At 44.7% G+C, this 27553-nt stretch overlaps 1 protein-coding gene across 3 annotated transcripts in view; it reads right to left on the bottom strand.

Moving 5' to 3' along the window:
* Nucleotides 1–23366: 23366 nt before the first annotated feature.
* VCAN (versican) overlaps nt 23367–27553 on the bottom strand; it is a 100201-nt gene continuing 96014 nt past the window's right edge. For all 3 annotated transcript variants that reach the window (XM_077171310.1, XM_077171311.1, XM_077171312.1), the window contains 3 exons: nt 26190–26334; nt 25523–25705; nt 23367–24679 (listed from right to left, as the gene is read on the bottom strand). In XM_077171310.1, coding sequence (XP_077027425.1) covers nt 24549–24679; nt 25523–25705; nt 26190–26334 — 459 coding nt within the window. In that variant the 3' untranslated portion in view covers nt 23367–24548. The remainder of the gene's footprint in view (nt 24680–25522; nt 25706–26189; nt 26335–27553) is intronic.

The following is a 27553-nucleotide window of genomic DNA, read 5'->3' as shown; positions in this document are numbered from 1 at the left end:
AAATTTAAAGTTTTATTTCTTTACATTATCAGTAAGGAAAAAAAGGTTGTGAGGAGAGGAGAAATGTTCTAAAATTTTCATTCTAATTCTTGTTACTCTTTCTTTTAATTGCTATTAATAAATTTTTCTTTATACCCTTCTAAAATTTTAAACCTACTTTACCTTTCTCCTAATCCTACCTCACAACCAAAAATAAATACACTAATAATTAACCAACATTAAGCACACCACGTTCATCACCACACTAACCAAAAAAATCTCAACATTAACAAAACCTCAAATTAACAAACCAAAACCACTACAAATAGGAAAAAAACAAAGCACAGCCAAGCCGTGATTATCACTGAGAATTAGATTTGCTGAGCAGTGGATTTCCCAACTGATCCTCAGGTGGTCCCACATGAACTTGGCCACTTGAGCACAAACACAAGTGTGGGAAGATGATATCGCGATGCTACGCTCAAGATATCGCGGTGCTACGCTCAAGATATCGCAATGCTAAACTCAAGATATCGCGATGTTACGCTCAAAATATCGCGGTGCTACGCTCAAGATATCGCAATATTACACTCAAGATATCGCGATGTTACTCACAAATATCGCGGCGCTACGCTCAAGATATCGCGATGTTACGCTCAGGCGGAACCCCTCCCCTTTTACCATTACCTGACTGTTAACCCCTGTTATAAATGACCCCATGAAACCATTAATAAACTCCATTTCACCGTCCACCACATTGGTGTGCGCGTGTGCTTGGTCCCTGTGGCAAAGGTGCTGCCACCGAGTCATCCTCGACCCAGGACATCACGCCCAAAGTGGTGGCAACAAGTGGTGCCGAAACCCGGGAACGATCCGGGAAGTGGGAATCGCCTGGGCAAGTGAACAGCAGCCGGAGCAGTGGGACTGTCTCCGGCGGGGAGGATGCTCCCAGAGGACCACTGAGAGGGGAAAGTCTCACGCTGAGAATCGGCAAAAGAGGAAGTCTCGCATCGCGAATCGGCGAAAGAGGAGGTCTTGCACCAGAGGCTGGTGAAAGAGGAGGTCTCGTGTTGAAAACCAGCAAAGGAGAGGATGGAGCCCCTTGCCAAGATCATTTTTAAAATTCACAGAACAGTGGGGCATAGATTGTGAGCCGGGAGACTTTATCCTCGCAGTGTCGAGGCTCCTGTGCATTGGGGTAATCGGGCAGCTGGAGGGTAGTGTGGGATGATTGTACCGGGGCCCTAGTGGAGGAGGCTATGTCCTCAGGCTCAGGGCAGAATCTAAAATCATGGGGCAGGGTCATGCAGGCTCTGAAAAAGGTTCAGCAGGTTCAGCAGGAGCGGGGAAAGTGGGAGGCCACTCAGGACTGCTGGCGGGAGGGGCCCCGGCAGGGTGCAGATGATCGTGGGTAGCTGAGTGTGGGGATTTGCAGCCACAGGAGCGCTATTCATGGCTCCCGAGCCCAGGCACCCCGACTACGGGGAAAAAGTGGCCATTTTGGGACGGGCTGCTAGAGGAGGCGCAGGGCGCAGCCATTAGCTCGGAGGTGCGGGGCACAGTCATTAGCCTGGAGGCGCGGGGCCCTGCCGTTAGCTTGGAGGCGTGGAGCCCTGCTGTTAACTTGGAGGTGCGGGGCCCTGCCGTTAGCTCGGAGGAGTGGAGCTCCACCGTTAGCTCGGAGGCATGGAGCTCCACCGTTAGCTCGGAGGCGCGGGGTGCAGTCGTTCGCTCAGAGGTGCGGAGCCCTGCCATTAACTCGGAGCCGCGGGGCCCCGCCGTTAGCTTGGAGGCAGGGGGCGCCGCCATTGATTCGGTCTCCAAGGGAGTTTGGACAAGGCCTCCGCCTTAGGCGCCGCGGGGTGGCGTGCCCCCAAAGTGGGGAGATGCGGACGCGAGTGCGATCGGTAGAGACGGAGAAGGGTTGCAGGACAGCGCAGACACGTGTGGGCATAACAGGAGGAAAGGACACAGAGGGGGAGCTGACGCTGCTCGGGATACGTGTTGGAAATCTCATCACAGGGCACTGGCCTCCCCCAGCAGGAGGCGGGGCGAGCCTAGAGAGAGGGGGGGCACAGGGCTAAGACAAAGGGGCAGGGTCGGAGCCTGACAAAAAGGTCTTGGAGCCCAAAAGTCTCCAGCCAGTTGAGTCCTGGAACCGAGTCGGACTCGAGCTGGGATGAGTGGTTCCGCAAGTGGTCCATTCCTGATCCCAACTCTTATTCTGATGATTCTGATTCAGACAAAAAGGGAGCAGGAGCACGTAAGGGTAGCCGTCGCAATCCCCCTGCTTGGGTCAAGGGAAAACTAGGAAAAGAACAAGCTCCTCTTACAGACTGGAGGAGAATAAAAATAGTGTGTGCCGAGTGGGCCCCTTCAGCCAAGTTAGCGTTTCCCGTCCGGGTGGGGGGGCCAGGCAGAAACCAAAGAACCTATACACCTGTGAACCCCAAGGACATACAGGCAATTGTCAAAGTGATTGCAGACAGGGGGATTAATTCAGCCATGGTCTCTACTGTCATCAACAGTGTTTTTGGAGGGGATGGCATACTCCCATTTGATATCAAGCAGACGTGCAGATTAATTTTTGATGGGGCGGGAATGATTGTATTCAAACAAGAGTGGGAGGACAACTGTGCAAGGCAGCTGGCCTTGGTGACAGGGGCAGACCATCCACTGCATCGTCCCAGCTTGCAACGCTTGATGGACACAGACCCAGCTCTGATCACCCCTCAGGCGCAGGCTGAGGGCCTTCGAGCCCATGAGGTAATGACAACAACCCGTGCTGCCAGAGAGGCGATTCGCTCTGCATCTAAGGTTATCGCCACACCATCGCCATGGTCTACCATAAAGCAGAGCAAGAGCGAAGGCTTCACGCAGTTTGTGGACCGCCTCCAGGCAGCAATTGATTCCTCTGCTCTACCATCAGAGGCAAAGGGCCCTGTGCTAGCAGAGTGCCTGCGCCAGCAGTGTAATACTGCCACAAAGGACATCTTGCGGTCTCTGCCACCCGGGGCTACCCTAGCAGAGATGATCAGGCATGTCGTTAAAGAGGAGCATCTAGCCCCAATTCAGGCAGCTGTCCACACTGCTATAACTAACATAATGGCATGTTTTAAGTGTGGCCAGGCACGGCATATTGCAGTGAACTGCCCTCAATCAGGATACCCACCGACAGCCGTTCCCCCACGCCAGATGGGGCCTAGGGGGCCCTGCTGGACGTGTGGAAGGAGGGGGCATTTCTTGAGGGAGTGCAAACCCAAGGATCAGGGAAACGGGAGGGGGAGGGGGTGCCCGGGCCGCACTCAGCCCCCTCCCACTCGGAACATGAAGCGGCCCGGATGTGCCAATTGCCAATGGGGCATGGAGCTCCCGCGCCCACTGCCCCCTCCCACTGTCAACTTCACAGCCCAGCCAACGGCCCAGACCAGTCCATCCACACCCCAGGAATGCCAAGAACGGCTCCCTGGGGACGAGGCCCCTGGGTGCCCTGGCCATGAAGGTGTGGGAGCGAGACCCATGGGTGGCCTTCGCTGTGAAGGTGGGTAGACACTCGCTAATAGTGTGGGCTGTCTGCCATCTCTATAACAACCCTGATGGCCCTGCTATCTGTATCCCAGTTTGGGTTGATACAGGATCAGATATCACTGTCATTCCAGACATACACTGGCCCTCACAGTGGAAGTTGGAAGAAGCCCCCATGGTGGGCGGGGTTGGAGGGCTGTCTCGCACCCGAAAAAGCACCCAGCTTATCGCACTAATGCTTTGCACGGAGAGGGGACTGGGGAGAACCATCACCCTCTCCCCATATGTGATGTCCGAATGTCCACCCTTGTTAGGGAGGGATGCCCTGACCTTGTTGGAGGTTAGAATGACAAATTTATTCTAAGGGCCACTGCTACACACCCACAACTGCCCATCAAATTAAGATGGAAATCACTAGACCCAGTGTGGGTCGAGCAGTGGCCCTTGTCAAAGCCTTGAATGACTGCCCTGCTCGAATTAATTACCCGGGAGCTACAGCAAAACCACATTGAACCCTCCACAAGCCCGTGGAACTCTCTCATCTTCGTCATACCCAAACAATCTGGTGAAGGCTTCCGTCTCCTACATGACCTACGGGAGGTGAACAAAAAAATCCAGCCAATGGGCCCTGTGCAAACTTCGTTGCCAATGAATTCCATGGTGCCAAGAGGACAACCCTGTGCAGTACTCGACATCAAAGACTGCTTCTTCTCCATCCCCCTGCATGATGAGGACAAAGAGCGGTTCACCTTTTCAGTCACCTTCCCAAACAGCCAGCAGCCCAACCTGCGCTTCCAGTGGCAGGTGTTGCCTCAGGGAATGGTGAACTCCCCTGCCATTTGCCAAATTACAGTGGACTGAGCGCTAGCGCCAGTCCGGCAGAACGATCCCACCGTGACCATTATCCAATACATGGATGACATCCTGATCGCCGCACCATCGACAGGCCAGGTAGACCAGCTAGTGTCTGTGATCTCAGAGACCTTAAAAGCAAATGGGCTCAAAATTGCCAGTGCGAAGATAAAAAGGGGACCATGCGTGACCTTTTTAGGGGTGGGAATCTCAGACTCCTATATAACCCCTCCCCAAATAAAAATCCACCGAAACATCAGGACGCTCCACGACATGCAGCAGCTGGTGGGATCCCTACAATGGCTCTGTAACATCATCCTGAACCCTCCCGAGGTCATGGATCCCCTAAATGACCTCCTAAAAGGGAAGAACCCACGGGAGCAAAAGGTGCTGACACCAGAGGCAGTGAGCTCACTTGACTTTATCAAACATCAGATGTCAAAGAGCACGCTCGCCAGATGGGACTTGAACGCACCAGTCAATTTGTATGTCCACCTTACGAAGAGAGGGGGAGTAGGAGCGCTAGCCCAAGGACCCCCTGATAAAGCCCAACCAATACAATGGGTGGTCTTGGGAAAACCATTGCACGCCTTTTCCCCAGGAGTTGAGTGCCTTGGTAGCTTCATTATGAAAGGCAAGAAACTCGCCCTGAGACAACTGGGCACTGAACCCGCCAGGATATATCTGCCCTTCTGTAAACAGCTTTCTGCATAGTCATCAATAACGTCAGAGTACCTGGCCATAGCCCTCGCTGGATTTGGGGGAGAAATTCATTACGCAGCAAAACCCCCTTGGACGCAGTTGTTTGTGGTCATCAACATCGACCTACCACCTAAAGTGATTGACGGGCCACGAGAAGGACCCACAGTCTTCACCGACACGTCTTCATTAACCTCCACTGCAGCGGTGGTATGGCAGTCAGGAGAGCGGTGGTGTTGTATTAAAACAACAGGTCCTTCACTTTCGCTCCAACAACTCGAAGCAGCTGCCGTGGCACTAGCATGTGGACTGTTCCCAGAGGAACACCTTAACATTGTGACTGACTCTATATTCGTGGCCAAGCTCTGTCTAGCCATGGCTGGACCCGGATCAACAGCCACAGTCCAGTTAAGGGATTCTTTCAGATCGGCAACAACAAGGCAGACGTCACCGCAAAAGGGCTGTGGACCCTAAGAGAAGCCCATCAACTACATGAATCCCTACATACCGGGGCCAAAGCGCTCGCAAAGAAATGCGGGATCTCAGCCGCTGATGCAAAGCACATCGTTGCCTCATGCCCCTGCTGCCAAAAATCACCACTGTGGTCCAGCGGCATCAATCCCAGGGGCCTCAAGGCCACCGAAATATGGCAAACAGATTTTACATTATGCCAGCTGCTGAAACCCCGAGCATGGCTTGCAGTAACAGTTGACACCTACACTGGAGTAATCGTGGCCACGCAACACCAAAGGACTGACTTCAAAGCAACTATCCAGCATTGGTTAACGGCCATGGCATGGCTTGGTATCCCGAGGCAAATCAAGACAGATAATGGTCCAAGTTTCATTTCAAAATCAGTCCAAAAGTTTGCATCAAGGTGGGGTATAACTTTAGCCCACGGCATCCCATATAATAGCACCGCACAGGCTATTGTCGAATGGGCTAACCAGACCCTAAAAACTAAACTGGAGGTGCTGGCGAAAACAGAGGGTTTTACCAATTCCATCCTGCCAAAAGACCAAGCGCACATCCTGGCAACCGCCCTGCTGGCTTTAAATCAGTTCCCCGGGGGAGATGAAACAAAAAGTCCAGCCCAGAGGCACTGGGCCACCCAGGCACTAGAGGAAGGCCCACAAGTCATGATTAAAAATGAATTAGGAGAATAAGAAATGGGTTGGAGGCTAGTACTCACAGGGTGAGGGTACGCAGCCATTAGGAAAAATAGTAAAATTAAATGGTGCCCGCTTAAGTCGATAAAACCGGACCTTCAGGGCCGAAATCAAAGAAATTTGTAAAGTTTGTTTCACAGAACTGAATCCTTGGAGGCCCCCGCGGCCCGCATCTTCCTAAAGGCTGCGACGAATCATCAAGCAGCCCGATGGCAGACCATCCCGGGGTCGTGAAAGAAATCAGTGACCGAACTAAAGGAGAGGCCGGCGCAGAGAAGGACTGGGGGAAAAAGCTCAACAAAAATGTTATCAGTCATGGTTCACATAAATGTTGTTTTTGAAAGTCTTGTTTTAAGTGGTATCCATCAAGTAGGGTTCGAACTCTGGCCAGGTTCTGGCTCTACTTGAATGGAATGCCAATCAACCTGGAGTTTTTCCTGCATCAAAGGTTCAAAGGGCATTTTGGAGAGAACATGAGTCCAGACATGAGCTCTCCAAATCTCTCTAGTTTTAAGGTCAAACAGGTCGCAGACTCTGGGAAGATAATTTGGTGCTGTGGTGTCAACCAAAAAATTGAGGAGGTCCTGCGAAGATATCTAAAGTCATGGTTCAGTCAGCCCCCACGACTGATCGCCTTATATTTTAAACAAGTTCATGTTGGTTTTTAGAAAAACCAGTTAGAGATAGTTAGCTTTTCACTTGTTAAACATTTACAGTTACAAGTTTGTTGCAGTTGTGTTACATTGTTCAAGTTCGGTGCATTTTGCCAGTTACACATATTTCCCACTTGTCAGTTTTAACCGTAGCATTTTCTATGTTTTTAGCTGGTCATAAAAGGGGTGGGAAATGTGAGAAGATATTGCGATGTTACACTCAGGTGGAACCCCTCCCCTTTTACCGTTACCTGTTACCCCCTGTTATAAATGACCCCGTGAAACCATTAATAAACGCCATTTCACCATCCACCACATTGGTGTGTGCGTGTGCTTGGCCCATGTGGCAAAGGTGCTGCCACCGAGCCGTCCTCGACCCGGGACGCCACGCCCCAAGCGGCGGCAACACACAAACTTAATCCAAAATTAATCAGAGCTCTGGCCAGATGTCAGCAGCTCATGACAAGGTTGTTTCTCTCCTCACTCAGCAATATCTCCTCATTCTCTGAGTCTGCTCGGATTTTTGTTGGGACCACAAGAAGAAATTCCCTGGCTGGTGTTTGCCCTGGGCCATCACGTCATGGTGCCACTGGCCGTGGTTTGTCACCGTCATATTTTCTGAAAAATCTCTTTGCCCAGGATTTCTTTGCCCCTGGGAAGATGAGAAGCCTCAGAGAAAAAGGAAAACAATATTATCTCATTTGCTTCTCCCGTGTTTTGCTGCTGTGGAATGTGTTTGGTGATTGTTTACCAACAGGTGATTGTTTCATTTGTTTCATTTTGACTTAATGGCCAATCAGTGCCAAGCTGTGTCAGGGCTCTGGAAAGAGTCACAAGTTTTCATTATTATCTTTTTAGCCTTTTGTAAGCATCCTTTCTGTATTCTTTAGTATAATTTAGTATAGTATTCTTTAATATAATATAGTATCATAAAATAATATATCAGCCTTCTGAGAATATGGAGTCAGATTCATCATTCCTCCCTTTGTCTGGGAATCCTGCAAATACAACAGTGGCTCTGCGGGATGTCCTGCTCCAGGAGGGAAGCTGCTCATCCCCAGCTGCCTCAGGAGGAGCAACTCAAGTCTCAACCAGATTTAAACCCAGTATTTGGGTGAGGAGTAACTGGCAAATCCTGCAGAAAGTCGTGAGTGGCCAAATGGGCCGTTTGCCCCAAGGGTGTTTTCTGACAATTGTGGAGCATTGGTTAAATATGAGTTGTTTCATTGCTGTTATGTCTACCCAAATCAAATCCATTGAAAATGTCACTGAATTTACTAAAAAACTGAATTTGTCATTTAACTAAAATAACGATAATGTTTAAAATACAATAAAGATGTTCAGGTTACTCAAAACGCCTCGGATCTTAGCTGATGATGGAAGAAGGCAATCACCAGAGTACAGCTCTGTAAAATGAGACCTTCCAAAAAAGATCACTTAGTTATAAACCAAATAGAAATGTTCTTCTGCTTCCATTGATCCATCTCGGGCTCCAACACTGCCCTTTCCCACTGACAGCTTTATTTCACTCCATCCAGTGCACAATTCCCAGGCGCTGGTATCATCACATGCCGGCCATGAATTATTTATTTGATTAAAAGGCTGACATTACTTGGCAGATAAATACATCAGCAGGGCACTCAGGCAAAAGGCATTACTGCCTGGCCCTTCCACAAGACATCATAACTTAGGAATGACCTTTGTAAAGCCTGGCCACTGAGTTCTGGAGCAAAGGAAGCAGAGCCCAGCTCCTCTCAGTGATGCTCAGAAACAGGAGAGGAAGCAAAGGGCACAAGCTCAGCACAAGAGAAAAAATTATTTAATTGTGAGGGTGGTCAAACACTGGGAAACGATGTTCAGAGAGGTTATAAAGTCTCCATAATGGAAATAATCAAAACTCCCAGTCAGCTTGGTCTGGCTGACCCATCCTCAAGCAAGATGGTTTGCACAGGGTGACTCCAGAGATGCCTTCCATCCCCAGATGTTGTAATTCCAACTAAATGAAGGTGTAACAGTGCCACATTTTCAATGAGACATTGCAATCATGTCACATGAAGTTTGAATACAAACTCCTCTGGTTTGCTTTTTATCCTCACCTGTTTTTCTTGGAGCCACACTGCCTCTAAGTCAACACCTCCTTCTTCCCCCAGCAACAAACTAATTGTAAAAAGTCTCAAAAATTTAAGGTTTCAGCTATTCCTTTATGTTCTCTACATAATTCATGACCCTGAGACATTATCTGGGAGATGAATGTGGACACTGACATTCTGCTACCCTGAGACATCCAAGCTTCACCAGGCGACCCACACTCCTGCCCAGTATTTCCCTTCCAGAAGGGTGTCCAGATTTATCTTGGTAATAACAAGCCACAGAAAGACCAAAAGTTCCCAGTGGCACTTGTAGAGACAATGGAAATCATGCTTTCTTTATCCTTCGTCTTACTCCAGTACTGATTGTTGCCCATTCCTGCTCACAGTGACCAACCAGAATAACTGGAGCCTTTTTCCTCGTTCCTGGCTTTTTCACCATTTCCAAAACTACTGTAAACTTGCATTTTTCACGTGGTGATCCTGGGCTTGGGAGAGTGGCAGGGAAAGAAACACATTGGCTGCTGCAGAGGTCAGAGAAACAAAATAAAGAAGCTTTAACTCCCTGGAGGAAACCACAGAGATTTTAGAAACCTGAAAATGGAGAGGACTTGCTGATTTTACACCACAGGATATTTCCCCTTGCATTTTCAAGTTAGCGCACTTTTACCAGCAAATTTCCATTTTTAAATTAGATTCTTCCACAACACAAGTTGATGATTCAGGTAACAAAGTACACAAAATTCAAGTTAAGAGGTTCTGTGTTCCAGGCATCAATTAATCACTTAAAATGATCACTCAGCAATGAAAGCAACCAGACTGCAAAAGGAACTGTAGTGGTCACTGGGCAAAGGTGGTGATTTTAATAGAAATAAGAGACATATCTGTATATATTGTATAAATCTAGAGATATTATCTGTATGTATTATTTTATATCTGTTGATATATATAATAAGACATAACTGTCCCCCTGCCCCAGAGTCTCCAAGATGAAGTAATTAAAGGATTGCAAATATGATTTGTGGAATTCTGCATTATTTGAGGCTCATACTTTAAAGCTCAGACTTTAACTAATAAAACTACTGAACTTTACAACCAGGGGGAAAAAAAAAAACCTTATCAAAAGTTCTTTATAAAGCCATGAAATATTGGCTTTTATGACTCTTCTACTCATTGCATAAGACTAAAAACTGAGGATATTAATGAAAAGATGAACTATCCAAAGTTAGTCAGGGAAACACTCCGTGTGCAAAGGATATTTAAGGTTTATCTGAAGCATCTATTGCAGATTTGGCTTCATTTGAACTTCCCACCTTGTCATCGTAATTGCAGCAAGGGCTGCAGCTTCCACCAGCAATCTCCAATATCTGAAAACACAGTTTTAAGTAATAAACCCCCACAATTTTAAGTAATATTCACCTTCAAATGGCACCTACCATCTTCAAGAGAAATTAAGCAAGCCTAAATTAGAACACAGTCATGCTGAAGTCTGGAGGCCTTGAGACAAAGTGCCCAGACCTCAGCTGTTGGTCCTGTGACAGGAGTAAGGGATTATTTTCCCCTTTGGATAACTCATGGAATGCATAATTTTTATTTTTTGCAGCAACCAACCTTCATGGATCTGCTGGAGTATCACAAGTTAACCGATGGGTGAGGCTGAAAGAAGCGAAAATAAAGTAAAAGAGGAAAAAAAAAAATATATATAAAATTTCTCCTGGCAGGCTGTTTCCCCTTGCAATAACCCTCCTGTGTGTGACATCTAGCGTTGGCTTGCTCAAAGGACAAGGCTCCGAGAGCCCTGAGCGTGCTGCTCTGCAGGAAAGAGGAGGCAGGAGGGGACATTTGGGGTGAGCAGGTGATGGCACTGCTGTCCCCCACCAGTGTCACCCCCTGGGCGCAGAGGGCATTGGCCCTGCCATGCTCCCTAAAGGAAAAAAAGGGGAAAAAACCTGGATTTCAGGGCTCATCCAGGTCATCCCAGCCATGCCAGTAAGTGCATTATTGTGAGGCAATTATTTGATAACAGGCATGAAATTGCCTTGATCCAGTCCAGCAAGGCTGTTACTCGTAATGAACCCGATTAATTAATTAACCGAGTTTATTTCATTTAAAGAGTGAATAAAAGGGAGGTTCACAGGTGTTCTCTGGGCAGTACAGACCAGGTCAGTTCATAACCAGAAATCAGTTAAGGAAAGGGACTTCTCCGAGAGAGCTTTAGTGCTCTAATTTCCATACAAATTGCCAGGAATGCCTGAGTTGTGTTTCAGGTCCTTAATTGGATGGGAATGTAATGACCACTGCCACCAAGAGTCGTTGACATTTGCAACTGCAGCCCTTGTCAGTGGACAGGCCCAATAAATAAAGTGCAGAGGAGAGATTTTTCAGTATTGTAATTCAAAAAAAAAAAAAAAAGCTGAACAGAAAGCAAACAATTCATGTGTCCCTCCATCCTCCGGATACTGCTGTGAGCCCACCCTCAGCTCTGCACCTTCTTTGGAATCTCACCTCTATCAGTTATTGCCAGGGGGAAATTCAAAGAATTCACAGAATGGAAAAAAAAAAAAAAAAAAAACAAAAATACAAAATCCTTTCTTGTTGACTAGCTGATAGGAAGAAGAAGCATGGTTTTAAACATGTGGTTTTTAGTTTCCATTTGAAATGGTGTTTCTGGCTTAAGATTAAATTTGTTATTTTAGTCAAGGCCGTCTAGGGATATATTAAAAAAAAAAAAGGAAAGGTTATAGGAAGGTAGAGGATTTTTCATTCCTTTAACTGATCTGATTTAGAAAAAGACATTTTTACAGGGCAGGGGGAAATGAAACCCTTTCAATCCTCTGTTTCAACACAAAACTAAGAGCTTCTGGGAGTGCAGTGCTTTCTTTTCCCTCTCAACACAGAAGATATTCAGGTCAAACTGCAGAGCTGTGACCTGAATCTGCATAAAACCAAATTTTTGTGCCCCATCCATACACAAAGAGTAACTGGCAGTCCACTGTGGCTGCAGATCATTGTGGTAAGATCCAAGGATATTCCTCCTCCATGCAGGACAATACACGTGGCACATTTTCCTTGTTAAAAAAGGCAGAAAATATGAATTCACAGGCCACATGAGGTCACTTTTTCTCACGAGCTGGAAACATCAACAGATGGAGAATTTGAGACTTTTGGTTTGGCCTGTCTCTGCCAGAAGCCAAATCAGAATCTGAGAGAGACACCTCATATTGCAGGGGGGCTGTAACTAATCACAGAGCTAATAAAAATAACTCTGCCCATACCCAGCTACTTACAGGAAATAAAACTCCAGAGGAGCAGCAGGGAATCAGATGCCTGGGAAACCAATTTAGAAAGTCTCGGCTTATAAAACACTGATATTTATCTCAAAACCCCTATCACAGCCCTTAGTTGATTGCATAGGATTAAAAAAAAAAAAGCTACATAATTACCTCAAAGTCTGTGGGCACTAATCTTTAGGTAGAATCTGTTAAATTACAAACCCCTGTAATTTAATTTGGTTTTCCTTCTTCTCCCTAAATTCACCTGCACAAATCCTTGACCACACCCACATTCTTATGCTGAAGGGGAGCAGTTTTGTGTGTTCCCTCTGTGTGCTTGGGCTTGACTAATTTATCCTTAAATGGGCCTTGTGTCACTTCAGCAAAATACACAGAGAGGAAGGGAAAATAACCTGATATTCCAGGATTGCTGTTGTGTGAGGACAGGCCAGGAGCTGAGAGTTTTTCATGTGGCTGATGAACAGGAGAAAAACATTCTACCCTCCTGCTTTGAGGTTAAATATCAAAACTGGTGCTGATCTGGTCAGAAAGTCCAAATTTCTCTTGAGGGAACATATGTACGAAGACAGTAAAAACTCAAGAAGCATCTTCTCTGAAAATACACTTTTTAATGCTCTCATCAGTGTCCTCTGCTTTAATAAAGGATACACAGTGCCACCATGAAGACTCAAATAGTGCAGGCAAATAATATATTTTTATTTTCCTTTCAGTTCAAGAAACTTTAACAGGGCCCACAATGAAAAAAATGTATTTAACGGCACTGGAGTTTCCCAAGTCAGTTGATTATAAAATTATTATTAAAAATGAAATTATTATTATTATTATTATTATTATTATTATTATTATTATTATTATTATTATTATTATTATTATTATTAGTTTTGTTGTTTGTTGTTTTGTTGTTTTGTTGTTGTTGTTGTTTTGGTGTTTTTGTTGTTTTTGTTATTATTGTTATTATTGTTATTGTTGTTTTGTTAATGTAATAATAATAATAATAATAATAATAATAATAATAATAATAATAATAATAATAATAATAATAATAATAATAATAATAATAGACTACTATTCTTATTATTATAAATTATTGAAAAAATGCACACCATAATTGTTGGTGCAAACCTTTATGCCTCAGATTTGGCTTTTGAATGTGCCTGTGTCTGCCTATCACCAGAGAATCTGATTTTTTCCAGTGTACTATGAAGACATCAGAATCAACTCTTAGACCACAAGCCCTGTAATATTTGGGGGGGTTATTGATTTTCCAAGACACTCAGCTATGCAGACTTTGTTAAAAAGCAGAAATGTCCAGCCAAGTAGTTTCATAGGAGGAAAAACAGACTTGAAAAAACTTTAAGAAACCTTTTTTTTTTTTTTTAGGTTTCCTAGCAAAACCTTAAAAAAAATTAAAAATCAGTAAAGTTCCAGCATTTCCTTGTGTTAACAGATTAAAGGGATTGCTGTTACCATGGGAGGAGAACTGGGAAAAGCCTGACCTGCAGCCAGTGAGGGGAGGGAGAATTTCAAGATGCTCCTGGTGGGGGCTGAAAGATGGGATGGGCACAGGAGCCCCCAAGGCCACTTCCACAGACTTATAGGGAAGATTAAAAAACTAAAATCTGGGCTGTGCTGATGGCAAACAGTTTCCTCCCGACACATTTTCTATCTGAGTGTTTGATCTTGCTGATATTGGTGTTGAGAGGGTCAACCCTGCCACTCTGAACTTGCTGCTGAGCACAGAGTGAGGAAAACCATGGAAGTCCCATAATTTGTTTTTGACTTCATATTGGTAAATATTGCCTCTGGGCCTCATGCTAATCACGCTGCAAAATCACATACTGTGTGGCAACAGGGAATTCTGGAGCACAGCCAGAAATCTCAGGTGTGCTGTAGCATTTTGTGTTGGAAAGTTGTTTGCACAAGCCCAGATCTAAATGAAGAACAAGGGGTGTGGAGGTTTAAAACCTTGTAAGACCAAGTTCTTTATATTAATGCATCTCCTCAGGACGCTTGGGTGTAGGTATTTACCTACAGGATGATGCTTTTGAAAATATGGCTTTTTGCCTTTGCTTGTACACTGATTAGCAATTAGTACTGTCATTCTTTAATCTATTGTATTTTTTCCTTCCTGGCCCTGATCCATGTCAGATCAGATTGCATAAAATTGGTAATGATATAAAACTGGCATTGTAGGCAGCCAAAGCATTCCTTTCAACAGCATTAATATTGAACAGCAATATTAATTATCACTGAACAACAATATATGCTACATGTTTGCCACACATCTCAAAATTCAACCTCATCTTGATAACCTCCCAGGAATTAAAATTCTCTTAGTCACTTGGGAATCTATCATCAACAAAAATAATATTTAAGGTAGTGAATTTTCTGTAAAGATATAAAATATTTCTTCTGTTCAGGTATTTTCTTCATCTTGAGATTTTGGGGAAAAACAATCCTGATTAGTTTTCCTTTTTTTTCTGAGTTTTTTGTCTCACTTTTGAATTTTCAGTAAGTAGTTTTGTTTTTTAAATAAATAATACAGGGAAGCAAAGAAAGATTTTTCACATTCAGCCCCTTGAGTGAGAGTATCTCGGATGTTAGACAGTTGCAGGAAAGGGTACAAAACAGAGAGATACAGCCCCTTAAAATGCAAAAATTTCCATTCTGCTACTGTCACCCCACTGGCTGTTTCACCCAGAGATGTTTTGCCCTTGGGCACAGGTATATGAGTTTAATTTTAACTCATATGTGAAGTCAAAGATGTTGTAATTGTGAATAAAATCCATGTTGTTCAATCCTTCCTGCAGTTTATCGCATTCTTAAGTGAGGAGAGGCTGATCTGGGAATGACACTTACTAACATCCACCACAATTTAACCCCAGAAAATGAGCTTTTCATAATATTTCTCTAGTCTCCAGCTCCTCCTCACCTACTCATGAATCAGATATGCAATACATTAATAGATGTGTATAATCTGCTTCTGAAGTTTGTGCTAAATTGGATGCTTTTCCCCATTTTTAAGGAAAGGCTGCATAAAACACCTCCTTGTGCTTGAATTCTGTGATTTCACAGATTCAGAGAGGCTGGAGAATCCCTCCCAGCCCATGGAGTCCCAGCTGGGCCCAGTCCCCACCCTGTCCCCAGCCCAGGGCTCTGAGTGCCACCTCCAGGGCACACCTGCAGGGCTGGGCACTCCAAACCCCCCTGGGCAGTGCCAAGGCAGTTCCTGAGCCCCCTTTCCATGGGGAAATTCCTGCTGTGCCCACCCTGAGCCTGCCCTGGCCCAGCCTGAGGCCGTTCCCTCTGCTCCTGTCCCTGGTCCCTGGAGCACAGCCCGGCCCCCCCGGCTGTGCCCTCCTGGCAGGAGCCGTGCAGAGCCACAAGGGCCCCCTGAGCCTCCTTTGCTCCAGGCTGAGCCCCTGCCCAGCTCCCTCAGCCTCTCCTGGGGCTCCATTCCCTTCCCAGCTCCGTTCCCTTCCCTGGCCACGCTGCAGCCCCTCCATTGCCTGCGTGAGGGCCCAGAGGTGCCCCAGCCCTCGAGGTGTGGCCTCAGCAGGGCCGGCACAGGGACGGGCCCTGCCCCGCTCCTGCCGCCACCCCAGGGCTGGCACAGCCCAGGGGCCATCGGCCTCTCGGCCCCCTGGGCACCCCTGGGCTGTGCCCGGCTGCTGGCACAGTGCTGGAAGCCAGGACATTGCTCTGGCTGCCCTCAGAGCCTGGCAGGGGCCTCAGAGACCTGGGCACGGAGTGAGAGACACCTGGGCCTTCGATTGTAACCCATGGAAACAACAATTACCAACTTTGTTACCAGCCACAAGGCTTTGAGTATAGAATGATAGTGAACTTATCACAGGGTGAAAATGGAGAATTTTGGGGTTTTTAGGATGTGGGTTCAGGAGGCAAGATGGAGGAATGTGGGCCTGTCCTGTCCTTCCTCCTGTTTCTTCTTGGCCTCCATCTTCTGCTGTGCTAGTGACACTTTTGGATTGGTTTAGGGTGGAAACTCACTGTCTAACATAGGTGATAGGTATTGGGAAGTTATGGTAAATAAAGTACACGCAGTTTTTAGAATAAAAAGCTAACACTGCCCTGAGGGTGGTCACTGTGCCACAACCCGACCTGCCAGACAGACCTGGGTGGGTCAGAGAAAGAATGTTATAGATAAAAAGAAAATAAACAATCTTGAAAGGCAGAGCCAATGCATCTCGGCTTCTTCGGTCTCGGGGCTGGGAAAAAGAGACTTTTCTGACACCCGGGGGTCATCTCAACACCAGAGGCCTCATCATCACAGCACCCCAGGGCCTGTCCCAGCTTCCCAGGCCCTCTGCCCCAGCCTGGAGTGCTCCGGGGGTTGGAAAATCCTTTCAGTGCAGAAATTGTTCCTAATACCCCATGTAAACATTCTTTGAGTGTTGTAGGGTGTTGGAACCCTGGCTGCTGAGAATTTCAGACTTTCTGTGCTGACAGGCACTGACCCCCCTAGAGAACACTGCATTGACCTGAGGCCATGGAGAAGCTTCCAAAATGGAATGGCAGAACTGGGATTGTGGGTGTGGAGTTTTAATAGAAATGTTTTAATATAAGTGTGTTTCCACAGGGTGGAAAACTCAGAGTTTAAGGTTTCAGAATATAGTCATATGTAAAAAGCAAGATGGAGGTTTTAGGGCAGACAGTGGTCCTTCCCCTTCATTTCTTCTTCATCTTCTTTTTCTCCTTCTTCTCCATGGGTTTGGGTGGTTTTGTGTAATTGGATAAAAAAGTCCTCATTGCAGCCACGAGTGGTTGATTATTGGGTTAACAGTAAAGTAATTTAGGTGTCATTTCTTAATTAGATAGTTTTTCCTTAAAAGGACTTGTAGAGAGAGAGAGAGAGAGAGGAGACTCCAATTTAGTTTGTTAAAGTGCTGTAGAACTCAACAGCTTGTGAGACTGTGATATGGATAAGAATTAATAAACATCTGAGTCTGAACACAAAACACTGCCTCACTACTTAATCCTAACCTTGGCAGAAAAAAACCAAAGAATGCAGAAAAAATTGGTCTCCCTCACCACAAAGTGTCAGGCTGTGGGTTTGAGGGAAAGGGGGAGAAGAGGTTTGCATTAGACCTCGGTGCTCCTGTGCCCCAAGGTTAAGGAACACAGGAATAACTCCCAAGGTGACCCCAAAACACCCCACAGGCTGTGTTGGTATGTCAGACTCTGAGCTGTGCTTGCCATAAAACAAGTTGGTATCTGTCCCCTGGTTTGGGGCCAATCCAGCTAGCCAGTATCCAGTATATTTCTAATCTCAAAAGTAGTCTAAACCCCAAATTTCTCCTTAACTTTCACATCTGGGGTCTCTTCTTCAGGAAGAATCTCCCAAGAGCAGAATTAAGTGATGCTGGATGTCCAAAGCCTTTATCTTCAGAAGACATTTCACTCCAGCAATATCACTTATTAATGATAGTTAATGTCACTTCAACTTGACAAATCCCTGTGTTCACACAGCCTGTCATTTTAAACTCAAAAGTTTGAATTTATAAGTGCAAACAGCTGTTCCTAACAATTTTCAAGGACTAGAGAGTGACAGGAAATGTTGCCCACTTGAGCAAGCACGGGCTAAAAGGTCTTGTCCTTAAAAGAAGGTCCTGAAGGATTGAAGTAGCTTTTTCTTAAAGAAACACCTGTCCTTATAGAATGCAAACAAAGCACATTTAGGCCAGTTTATCAAAAACTAAAATAGCTCATGCTTTTTATCATATATAGGTGCTGTAGTATATGGTAGAGATAACTCATGGTATATATGTATAAATATTATAAAATCCAAGCTATGTCTTTGACCACCCCGGCTGGGAGCAGAGTCTTATTTTTACTCAATTAGTTCACGGACAATGTTAAGATAGTATCAAGTCTGTTAATTTAGGAATGAAACCTTCCCAGCCATGACTGCTGACTTCCCTGGAATGTCAGGGCACTCAGGAGGCACCTGCACCCGGGATATTGCATGTACCACCCTCCAGCACCGGTGCCACCCTGCTCCCTGTGAACGCGGACCCTTCGGAAGGGCTCACATCCCTCCGGACACCGGGACTCGCTTTTGCCCATCCCTGCACACGCATGGCCCCGGTTCTGCGTGTGAAGGGACGCAGAGGAAGGGTCGCTCACCCCTGCCCCGGGCAGGATAAACTGTCTGTCAGCCGGCAGCGTGAAGCACTGGGGTGAAACACCGGGGAGACGCTGGCGCTTTGTCAGCCTGACCCAGGCGCGCCCAGCGCCAGCGCCCGCGGCTGATGCTGCCTTGGCTGTGCTGGCTTTTCAAAATTCTATTTTTGTTAACGATCCAATAAATCATTGCTAAATTTTCTTATAAATTTGGCTGCTGATTTGATCATCTATAACAGGTGCTCTACTGATATGCATTTCCTGGGGATGTCACTGTCATTGCTTGGTCTAAAATCATTGGCATAAATTCAAGTTCCTGCCTAATACAAAACTTGCCCAGATTGATTTTCCATTTTCAAATCAATACCCACAAACTTTTCCTCCCATCCCCCTTCCTGCCTTTTCATCTCTGCCATCAGAATTCCCCTTTTACAACAACATTATTTCCTGATGATCTTCACCTTTCTTACTCTGCCTCTGTCAGCCTGGAAAGGTTTTCCACCGGGAGTGAGCCAGGCTGAGGGCACGGGAAGGATGTGGGGGAGAAAATCAGTATTCCAAATCTTTTCCCTTAAATCCTCATCCACTGATCTGGGTGGGTGATGGCAGAGTGCAAGGGGACAGAACTTTGCTCCAGATCATCTTGCAGGGATAAGGGACATGAGTTCTCTTTTATAAAGGGAGAGGATGAGGAAACCAGCACAACCTGTTCAGGTTGATGAGAGGAAGAAACATCTTTATTTCCCTCAAAAGCAAAGGGGATGGTCCGGCATTTCAGCCTTTTGCCATCACCTGTTTTCAAGCTGCAAATATCAGCCTAGCTGCAGCATGGTTTGAAATTCACCAAAATCCACATGTTTTGTTTACAGAGCACATATTTCTGTGGAAATGCACTTTTGGGAGGCACAGAGGATGTTACCCTGCCATGTACTAAAAAATCCATCTATTTGGGAATTTTTGGTCCTTGGTAAGAATTTTTGATCTTTGATAATCCAAGATCCTTTCAATTCCTGGAATTTGGATCTTTGCTAAGGATTTTAGCACATCTGGAAGCTGCCCTGGTTTAAGCAGAGGTGGAAGAAGTTCCCTTCAGGAAGAACCAAAGGGATCCTTCCTCCAGCAAGCAAACAGCACCATCAGCAACATCTGGTGCTTCTTCCTCTGTTCCCAAGCTTACTGAGAATATTTATTTTGACAAAATCATGGTACTTGGGTGAGTCCAACGTTTGTTCTGACTCTGAAAAGACTAAACTGGGATCCCACTGCCTTTTGCAATTAAATCTTCCATCACCTGCTTAGAAAAGTCAATTTTTTCTTTTTCCTCTTTTTATTTTTTTCAAGCCTGTGGAAGAACAGGGCCTTTAGTGAACACTCAGGTCTGCCCCAGATCTTTTTGTGTGACCTGTGCCAAACCTCTGCTTTGCTCTTTTTCCCTACCAAATAGGAACATTACGTGCAATTACCACCTCGAAGGCTGGAAGAAACACAGGACCCAAATTCCTGTCATTCTCCTGCTACCAGAGACAACCACACCATTTATTCCCTTCCCTAAACTGATTGCCCTTCTGCCTCCAGAAGGGTTTTTACTGCTCACCACTGCATGATGTAACTTCCAGAGCTTAATCCCAGCAGCCTTGCTCCTTACGCTGCTGCATCCATGCAGGACCACCAACAGTGTTTGTCTTCCTTTTACTTTCTCCTCCAACCACCACAGAAACTGGGTGAAAAAATGGCTGCTGGGCCACTTTCAGCTTCATTTCATTTGTCCCACCTTTTGGAAATCTGGAGGCATTTTGGTACTGTCACCAACCCATCCCTGCCCCAGCAATAAATTCCTCACTCGTAGAACTCAAGGTTCTGCTTCTCTGTTCTGTCAGCATTTACACAGTGACTGAGCCTCTGCTGCACTGACAGCTGATGGCTTCCCCACCTGGAAATATTTATTTGCTATGGAAAACAAAAGTTGCCATCAAACTGCACTGTACAAGCCCTTAAGCTTCCTTCCAGGTCTGCTGCTGGAGGGCTGAAATGATACACCTTTTTCTAGGTGATGTTTCTGTCCTTCTTTTCTCTGCCACGCTTACAGCTTTGTGTGGCCTTCAAGCTTTTGGCCATGTTTCCTCCAAGCATTGTTTGTATCTTTTTCATCATTCACCAGGAAGAACAACGTGCTCATGGAGTCCTGCACACATCATTGCTTAAAATCAACAACACAAGTTGTGTGTTTTCTCTGGAAAATAATGGATTTTTCTTTTTGCACCAGCTGTTTCAACTCCCATGGCCCAGGGATGGTCTCTGCCTGTGCTCAGGGCAGAGGTGTCACCTACAGAAATGAAGAATTTTCTCTGAGAAAAGGGTATCACATTGACTTTAACCATACCCACATGGTGATCCTCAGTGTTCCTCCAGCCACTGCCCTGGCAAAGCAATTTCTGATGCCAAAGCCCTCTTGGCAGCAAATCCTTTCCACTGGCAGCCCCCTGCCAGCCTGCCTGCATCCTCCTGGCCCCACTGCTACAATTCCAGCTCCTACAGGGCTCCTCCATCCCCAGCCTCTGACAAGTTGGGATGTCTGAGGCAGGAGATGCCATCAAACCAAAGTTCTGCCATCGCAAAGATGTCTCTATCTAATTTTAATGAAATTGTGCATCTGTTAGAGTGTAACTGGAAAACTGGAATGTGTGCCCCAACCAGCTCCTTCTCTTGCTGTTTGAGGTCTCCCAAAGGAGTTGTCCTGGCTGATTTCTGCCCTGTGGGATGCACCCCAGGGATTCAAATGCTGTTGGTGTCTGAAGGGACAGGAGGATGTTCGAAGCAGCACTGGGTACTCTGCAGAGACTGTCATGGGCACAAAAAATGCAAAATCTGCATTTAGATCATAGAACCATAGAACAGCTGGGGTTGAAAAGGGCTTTAAAGTGTCACCCCTGCCATGGCAGGGACACCTCGCAGTGTCCCAGTGTCCAGCCTGGCCTGGGGCAGTGCCAGGGATGCAGGGGCAGCCCCAGCTGCTCTGGGCACCCTGTGCCAGGGCCTGCCCACCCTGCCAGGGAACAATTCCTCATTGCCAAGATCCCAGCCAGCCCTTGCTCTCTCTCAGTTTGAAGCCATCTCCCTTTGTCCTGGCACTCCAGACCCTTGTGACATCTCTGGTTTTATCTTCTATGCCTCCAACCCCAGCATTGTTGCCCAGACTGGAGTTCAGGGATGCTCCAGGTGAAGGAATGATGGCATTTGTCATGATAGCACCTTGGCTTCACAGCAGAGCCACCCCTGTGACACGGGGGTGTGCATTTTGCAGGGTGTTGGTACAGAAACATTTTGGGGTTAACACCGGTATTATAAAAATTCTCCAGAGCTGAATAACTTGTCATTCCCTGTCTAAATAAACAAGCATGGGTGACAGGTTTTTTTAGTGTTTTTTTTGTTGTTTTTTTTTTTTTTTTAATAAGGAATGTTGTCAGACCTATTTTATTATGCGTAATAGAAGGAGGTGAAAAAAAAATCAATATAAGCACTGCATCTAACCTAATTAAAACTACAATCACAATGTTATCTGAATGTCTTACAACATTGTTAAATCCAACAAGTTGACAAGAAAACAACAAATCTATGCAGGGTTTTTTATACATATGGTGAGAAAGTTTGCAAAGTGTTAAAATATATTTTCTGTTCTGTGTGTTTCTGGTACAAGGAAGTGATGTGTAGATTAGTGTATATTTAATGAACAGAGCCTTGACTTTTACAAGCAATAATCGACTTCAAAACATACAATGTATATCTTAAAATATCCCCTAAAGCTGCTCATATAAAGTCACGTCCAGCACCTACTAAAGTTCAGCCAGCTGACTCTTTGACTCCAGTGGGCACTTGACCAAGCCCAAGGTAATTGTGAAGTACCTGACAGTCTAGTTGTATTCATATGAAAAAAATCACATTGCATAGATTTAAACAGGAAGACATGCAATAACAAGACAAGTCACAGTATAGCAAAACCTTGTTTCTTTGGTGAAACAGAAGCAGATATAAAAGTTACAAAGATTTTAGACTTTCATTCACAAAAAAAAAAAAAAAACCAAACCCCAGACATTCACATTATACACTATACAAGATAATAATATAAATAGAGAAAAGTATTATGTGCATTGTTTGGGGGTGAGGGGTGGGGAACGGACCGGCCAACGCAAGGAGGTCCTGCCACAAGGGTGGGGGGCAGCCCCTGCCATTCCTCAGGCTCAGGAGATGTTGTCTGAACTCTGCTTTCAGCTGTGGCAAGGTCACTCCATGGGCAGCTCTGCCCTGTTGGCTGCGTTTCAATTCTTCTCCTTTCCCTCTCAGTTTTTTTGTCCCCATCACAACCCCACGCGAACACAGAGACATAAACCTCGCGCCTCTGTGTGTGTTTTTCATGTTACTTTAAAAGGTACATCCTAAGGAACTTACTTTATTTTCACGGGGTTTTTTTTTTTAACTGTTTTTTTTTTTTTTCCTTTTTTTAAACTTTTTTTTTATTTTTTACGTTTTTTTTTTTTTTTGTCCTGTGCCCAAAGGTGTGCAAGGCACTTTGCAGGAACAACAGTCCTTTCCGTGGAGAGGCCGTTTCAAACGTCACCTCCTACCCTCACTGTACACATCCAGGTCAGTGGTGGCACTGACCAGGGCAAGAAATCATAGCAGAAAACTCCTACGTACACACTGCACCAAACTACAACCTAGAACCAATCTGTGCACACACTTCTTTAGAGAAAGCCAAGATCCTGATTTTTCTGTGGGTCACACACAGCTGCCACCCATCTAGCCGCCAACAAATTATCCTGTTTAGCAGGAATTTTTGTTCTCCTGGGAAAAAGAGCAAGCTGAACTGAAAGATGGTTCCAAAAGTGGAGCTCAGGGGCTAATACTGCACTGGTGAGCTCTTTGAATCTTCTTTGTATGGGTAAAATAACATCCAATAAATTAAATCAGTATGGCTTACTTCATTTATTTATGTACGCTTCACAGCTGCAGCATTCATACACAAACATTCATTACTTTATAAAAAGATTAAAAAATGGTTATATATACAAAATTATTTACTTTTTTGATTTTTGTTTGTTTTCTACAAAAAAAAAATCCCCCAAACACCAGGTCTACCTCCATTTTAGAATGCAGAGACCTGTAATATAGACCTTGTGGTTAATATCATGAAAGTAAATTTTTTCCTTGTTTCCTTTTTTTTCTCTTCTCAAAACAAACAAACAAACAAACAAACAAAAAACCTAAATAAAAGAAAAAAAAAGTGGCCCTGGTTGATAAAGTTAATGTATTAGCACTTGGAATTTTACAGGCTCTCCTTGTGATACACAACACCTCCACACAGTCCTTTCTCACATGTGCTGAAGCTGGAATGGAGAGCAGAAAAAAACGTTCCATATTGCAGTCCCTAGTTCATGCTTCGTGCCACTTTTATGTGCTCTGCCTAAACTTTTCATCTCATGGGACACAAAACTGTACCTTGGGTGGGAATTGGCACAGCTCCCATTAAAAAAAAAAAAAAAAAAAAAAAAAAGCCATGTCACTTGTGTGTTTATCTTCACCTGATAATTGCAAATTTCAGTCAGTGAAGTCTTTATTTCAACCATTTCCAGCCTAGGTAAACAACACAGAAACAACGTCATAAATGACTGAAGACCTCTGAGGCCATTCTAACCATAAATATGCCTGAAATTAGTGTGACTTTTCATTTTATATACAGGATTTTAAAAACAACACACAGTCGAACAACATTAAAATCATCTTATTTACATTTTCATTGGTGCTAAAATTGAGCTGTTTAAATATTGCAGAAGGCTGGTACATATCATAAAATGGTCCACACCGATGGCATATAGAAAACTAATAATCTTTTATAGGCTGGAAATGGTTTCCTTTTATCCCCATAAGCACTTCTCCTCTTTTTTATTTATTTCTTAAATTTTCTGATAAACACCGCAATTTTTTAAATTTTTTTCCTTTTTTTTTTTTTTTTTTTTTGCAAAAACGCGCCGTGAATACTGCAGTCCGTAGTTTCAAAACGATTCGATAATACTCCTATAAGTGATAGAAAAAGGCACAGAAAGTTATGACTTTGGCTGAAATGGTGGAAATCCCCAATTCACCATTTAGCTCTCAGCGCCTCGAGTCCTGCCACGTCCTGATCCAGCGGTGGTAGTGCTTGGACGAGTTTAACGACGTCCCCTTGCCTGATGAGGAGTGTTTGTAGTAGTATTTCTTAGAGTAAGTCCTTTGGTATGTGGAGGCTGCAGAGAGAAGGGAGAAGGGGAAAAAAAAGGGGGAAATTCATTTAAAATTAAGCTGTGAATGGGCCGGCTACACTTCACAACACAGTTGTTGTTTATTCCTTGTTAATTAGAGGGTAAACAAATGATTAGCTGGAGCTGTGGCAGTGTTACAGGCATACACACAGCTGCAGAAAGAGTCATTAGCATTATTAGGAACCTGTTGATTCCAAGATTTTCTGACTTTAAAATAATCTTAATGCCTTCTGGAATGATGCCTTAAGATTTTAGCCTTTTGTGTTTTACAAATCTTATGCTGCTCTAGGGTATGACTCTAAACTCCATATAAAGTGTTAGTTACTGTCTTCACATTTTGGTCAGATAACACAACTCCTTTAGGCCTGAGGACAGCCTCAGGCCCCAGAAGTATAAACAAAAGTGGCCTGGGAGGGGAGCAAACTGGGGGTAAATGACTTCATTACCTGAAGCTGTAATTGGAGGATTAACCTCTGAAATGCAAATGGACCACACTTATAATTGTGTGAAAAACTCGTTGACCATTGTCCATTTTGGGTGCAGCCCATGGGAGGCTTCTGACAGCCCAAGGTGTACCTATTGAAGGCCTTTAATAAATACGCACTTTGTTCTCTTAATCTTGTCTACCCTCTGTTCTAGGCAGCCACTCCAAGGCATCAGTAGACACAGAAGAGGAAAATTTCCATTCCTTTCGGATGCTTGGTGTTTTTTCACCATGATCTGTCCTACCAGACTTGCTCCTCTCTTAAAATACACATTCAATATTCAATTATCTCAAACCAGCCTGCTGTTTCTGATGTGCCAGTGTTTTTCTTTCAGAGAACTCACGATTCATGCAAGTAATTTTGGGCATATCCCATCGTCCGTTCCCCTGGCAGCGGATGGTCGGGATGTGGCGCTGGATGAAGCCATCCTTGCAGTGGTATCTGATGAGGGAGTTGATCTCATAACGAGGCTTCATCTTCCCAAAGGTCTTTGCATTTTCCACCACGGGAGGCTGGCCACAAGCCACTGGAAGGAAGAGAGAGCATCACCCAAAACTTCAGTTTGTGAGCCCAGTTTGAGCTGGGACCAGCCTCTGCGCTCTGGCTAAGGGAAGGTGACAAGGGACTTCATCTGGAATCCCAAAGGAACATCCAGAAAAGGACAGGGGGATCAGTCTGTCCTGTAGATCTCCAGTCCTGTAAACCAAAACTAATAGTGCTGGAAATTGGAAAATGGCAGCTATTGCGGTCAGTATTGCCTTTTTGGTTTAAGTTCTAAAAGTAAATTTAAGCCAAAAAGTTGGCATATTCACACAAAGAAACCTGAAAGCCAGTGAAGTTACTGCAAGCATTTAAGGGAAAAGTCCTTTTTTTAGAGCTCTTCATGTCATCCTCAGTGACATGTTCAAAAGGACTGAAAACTGATGGATCCATCAAAGTCCAGAGAACCTGGTCAGAAGTACTGAATGGCAATTTAGCAAATTATGCTTTTGTCACTGCAAAGTTTGTACCTGTTCCTTTCTTGCAGGTATAAGTGAGGTGGTAATTGCATGGGACATCATTCCACTGCCCGTTCTCATGCCAGATTATAACAACACAGTCTTCCCCAGCAGAAAAGAAGCTGTCTGGCTGGTTTGGTCTCCAGTTCTCATATTGCTGCAAAAAAGAGAAGCAAAACCATCATTCCCAGTGCTGGAGAATATTTACATTAACAAAAGAACACATGATATCACCTGTGGTGAGAAGCAATCTCAACTGTTTGATTCAGGCTGCTAAGAGTGGGCTAAACAAAGGTATATTTATAATATCCTCCCACTATGTTAAAGATTATCTCAAGGGGAAAAATACTCTGGTCTAACTTCTCATTTGCTGTAAACTGATGTCAGGTGAACAAAACAAAGAGACACAAGCAAAACTGGATCCTACGTGTGTCAAAAACACTCTTTCCTACATAAATATCATGAAATATAATGCAAGAAAATAAATATCCCATGACCCTCATTAGAGCACATCTACTAAGTGAGAAGTTACAGATTAACTTCCCAGACTTGGATTATTTATGGCATTGCATGATTTCATCCAGTTAATGAAGTCATTCCACAGGGATGACATGCAGAATTAGGTGCAACATGAGTGAAAGAGTCAGAATGTGGCCCCCAAAACCATAGAGATTGGTGTTTCAACTAAAAATGCTAGGTGGCAGTCTGAGCCCAGAGAGCAGCCTCTCAGCTTTAGAAATGTTGATTCAAATTCTGCCCTCTGTTGAAAAACCAGCCTCAAACATCTATGAAAATATATGAATAGCAGCAGAAAGTGCTTCTTCAAAATGCACTACATTTAGAAGTAGAAATATGAGTTTTGGTACGTGCAAAACAAACAAACAAACAAAAACTGACAAAAGAGCCTTCGAATGGCTGTGAAATACCAGCACAATGTCATTTTTGGGTGAAAATTTGAGAGGATTCAGTCTGTTTTTACAATCAACCAGCAGGAAAAGTAGCGACACTTTTGTCAGACTGATTGAAACCTGTGCAGCAGTTCTTGTCAGGGCCCATACAGCCTCCTGTCCTGGCAGCCAGCAGAGGTGGGACAATCCCTCATTTTGCTCCCAAACAAAGCACAGCAATCTGAGATTTGCATAATGTTGTGTCAAGAAAAGTGAGAGAATATTTGGAAAACTACTCCTAAAATTTTCGATTTGGAAACTACTCCTAAAATGTGCGATTTTTGCTGGGATTTCTGTTGTGTCACTCCAGGAAGAATTTAGGGAAGGTTAAAAATAGCTATCTGTAAGAACTGGAATTCACATAAATGCCAGACACTACCCAGGCAGCTAGCCCCTTGTATGGGCAAAATGACACAGTTTCTACACTGC

This window comes from Agelaius phoeniceus, chromosome Z (assembly GCF_051311805.1).
Source record: "Agelaius phoeniceus isolate bAgePho1 chromosome Z, bAgePho1.hap1, whole genome shotgun sequence".
Taxonomy (NCBI): Eukaryota; Metazoa; Chordata; class Aves; order Passeriformes; family Icteridae; genus Agelaius; species Agelaius phoeniceus.
The sequence above is the reverse complement of the archived record's forward strand: the minus strand, read 5'-3'. Positions and strand labels throughout refer to the sequence as shown.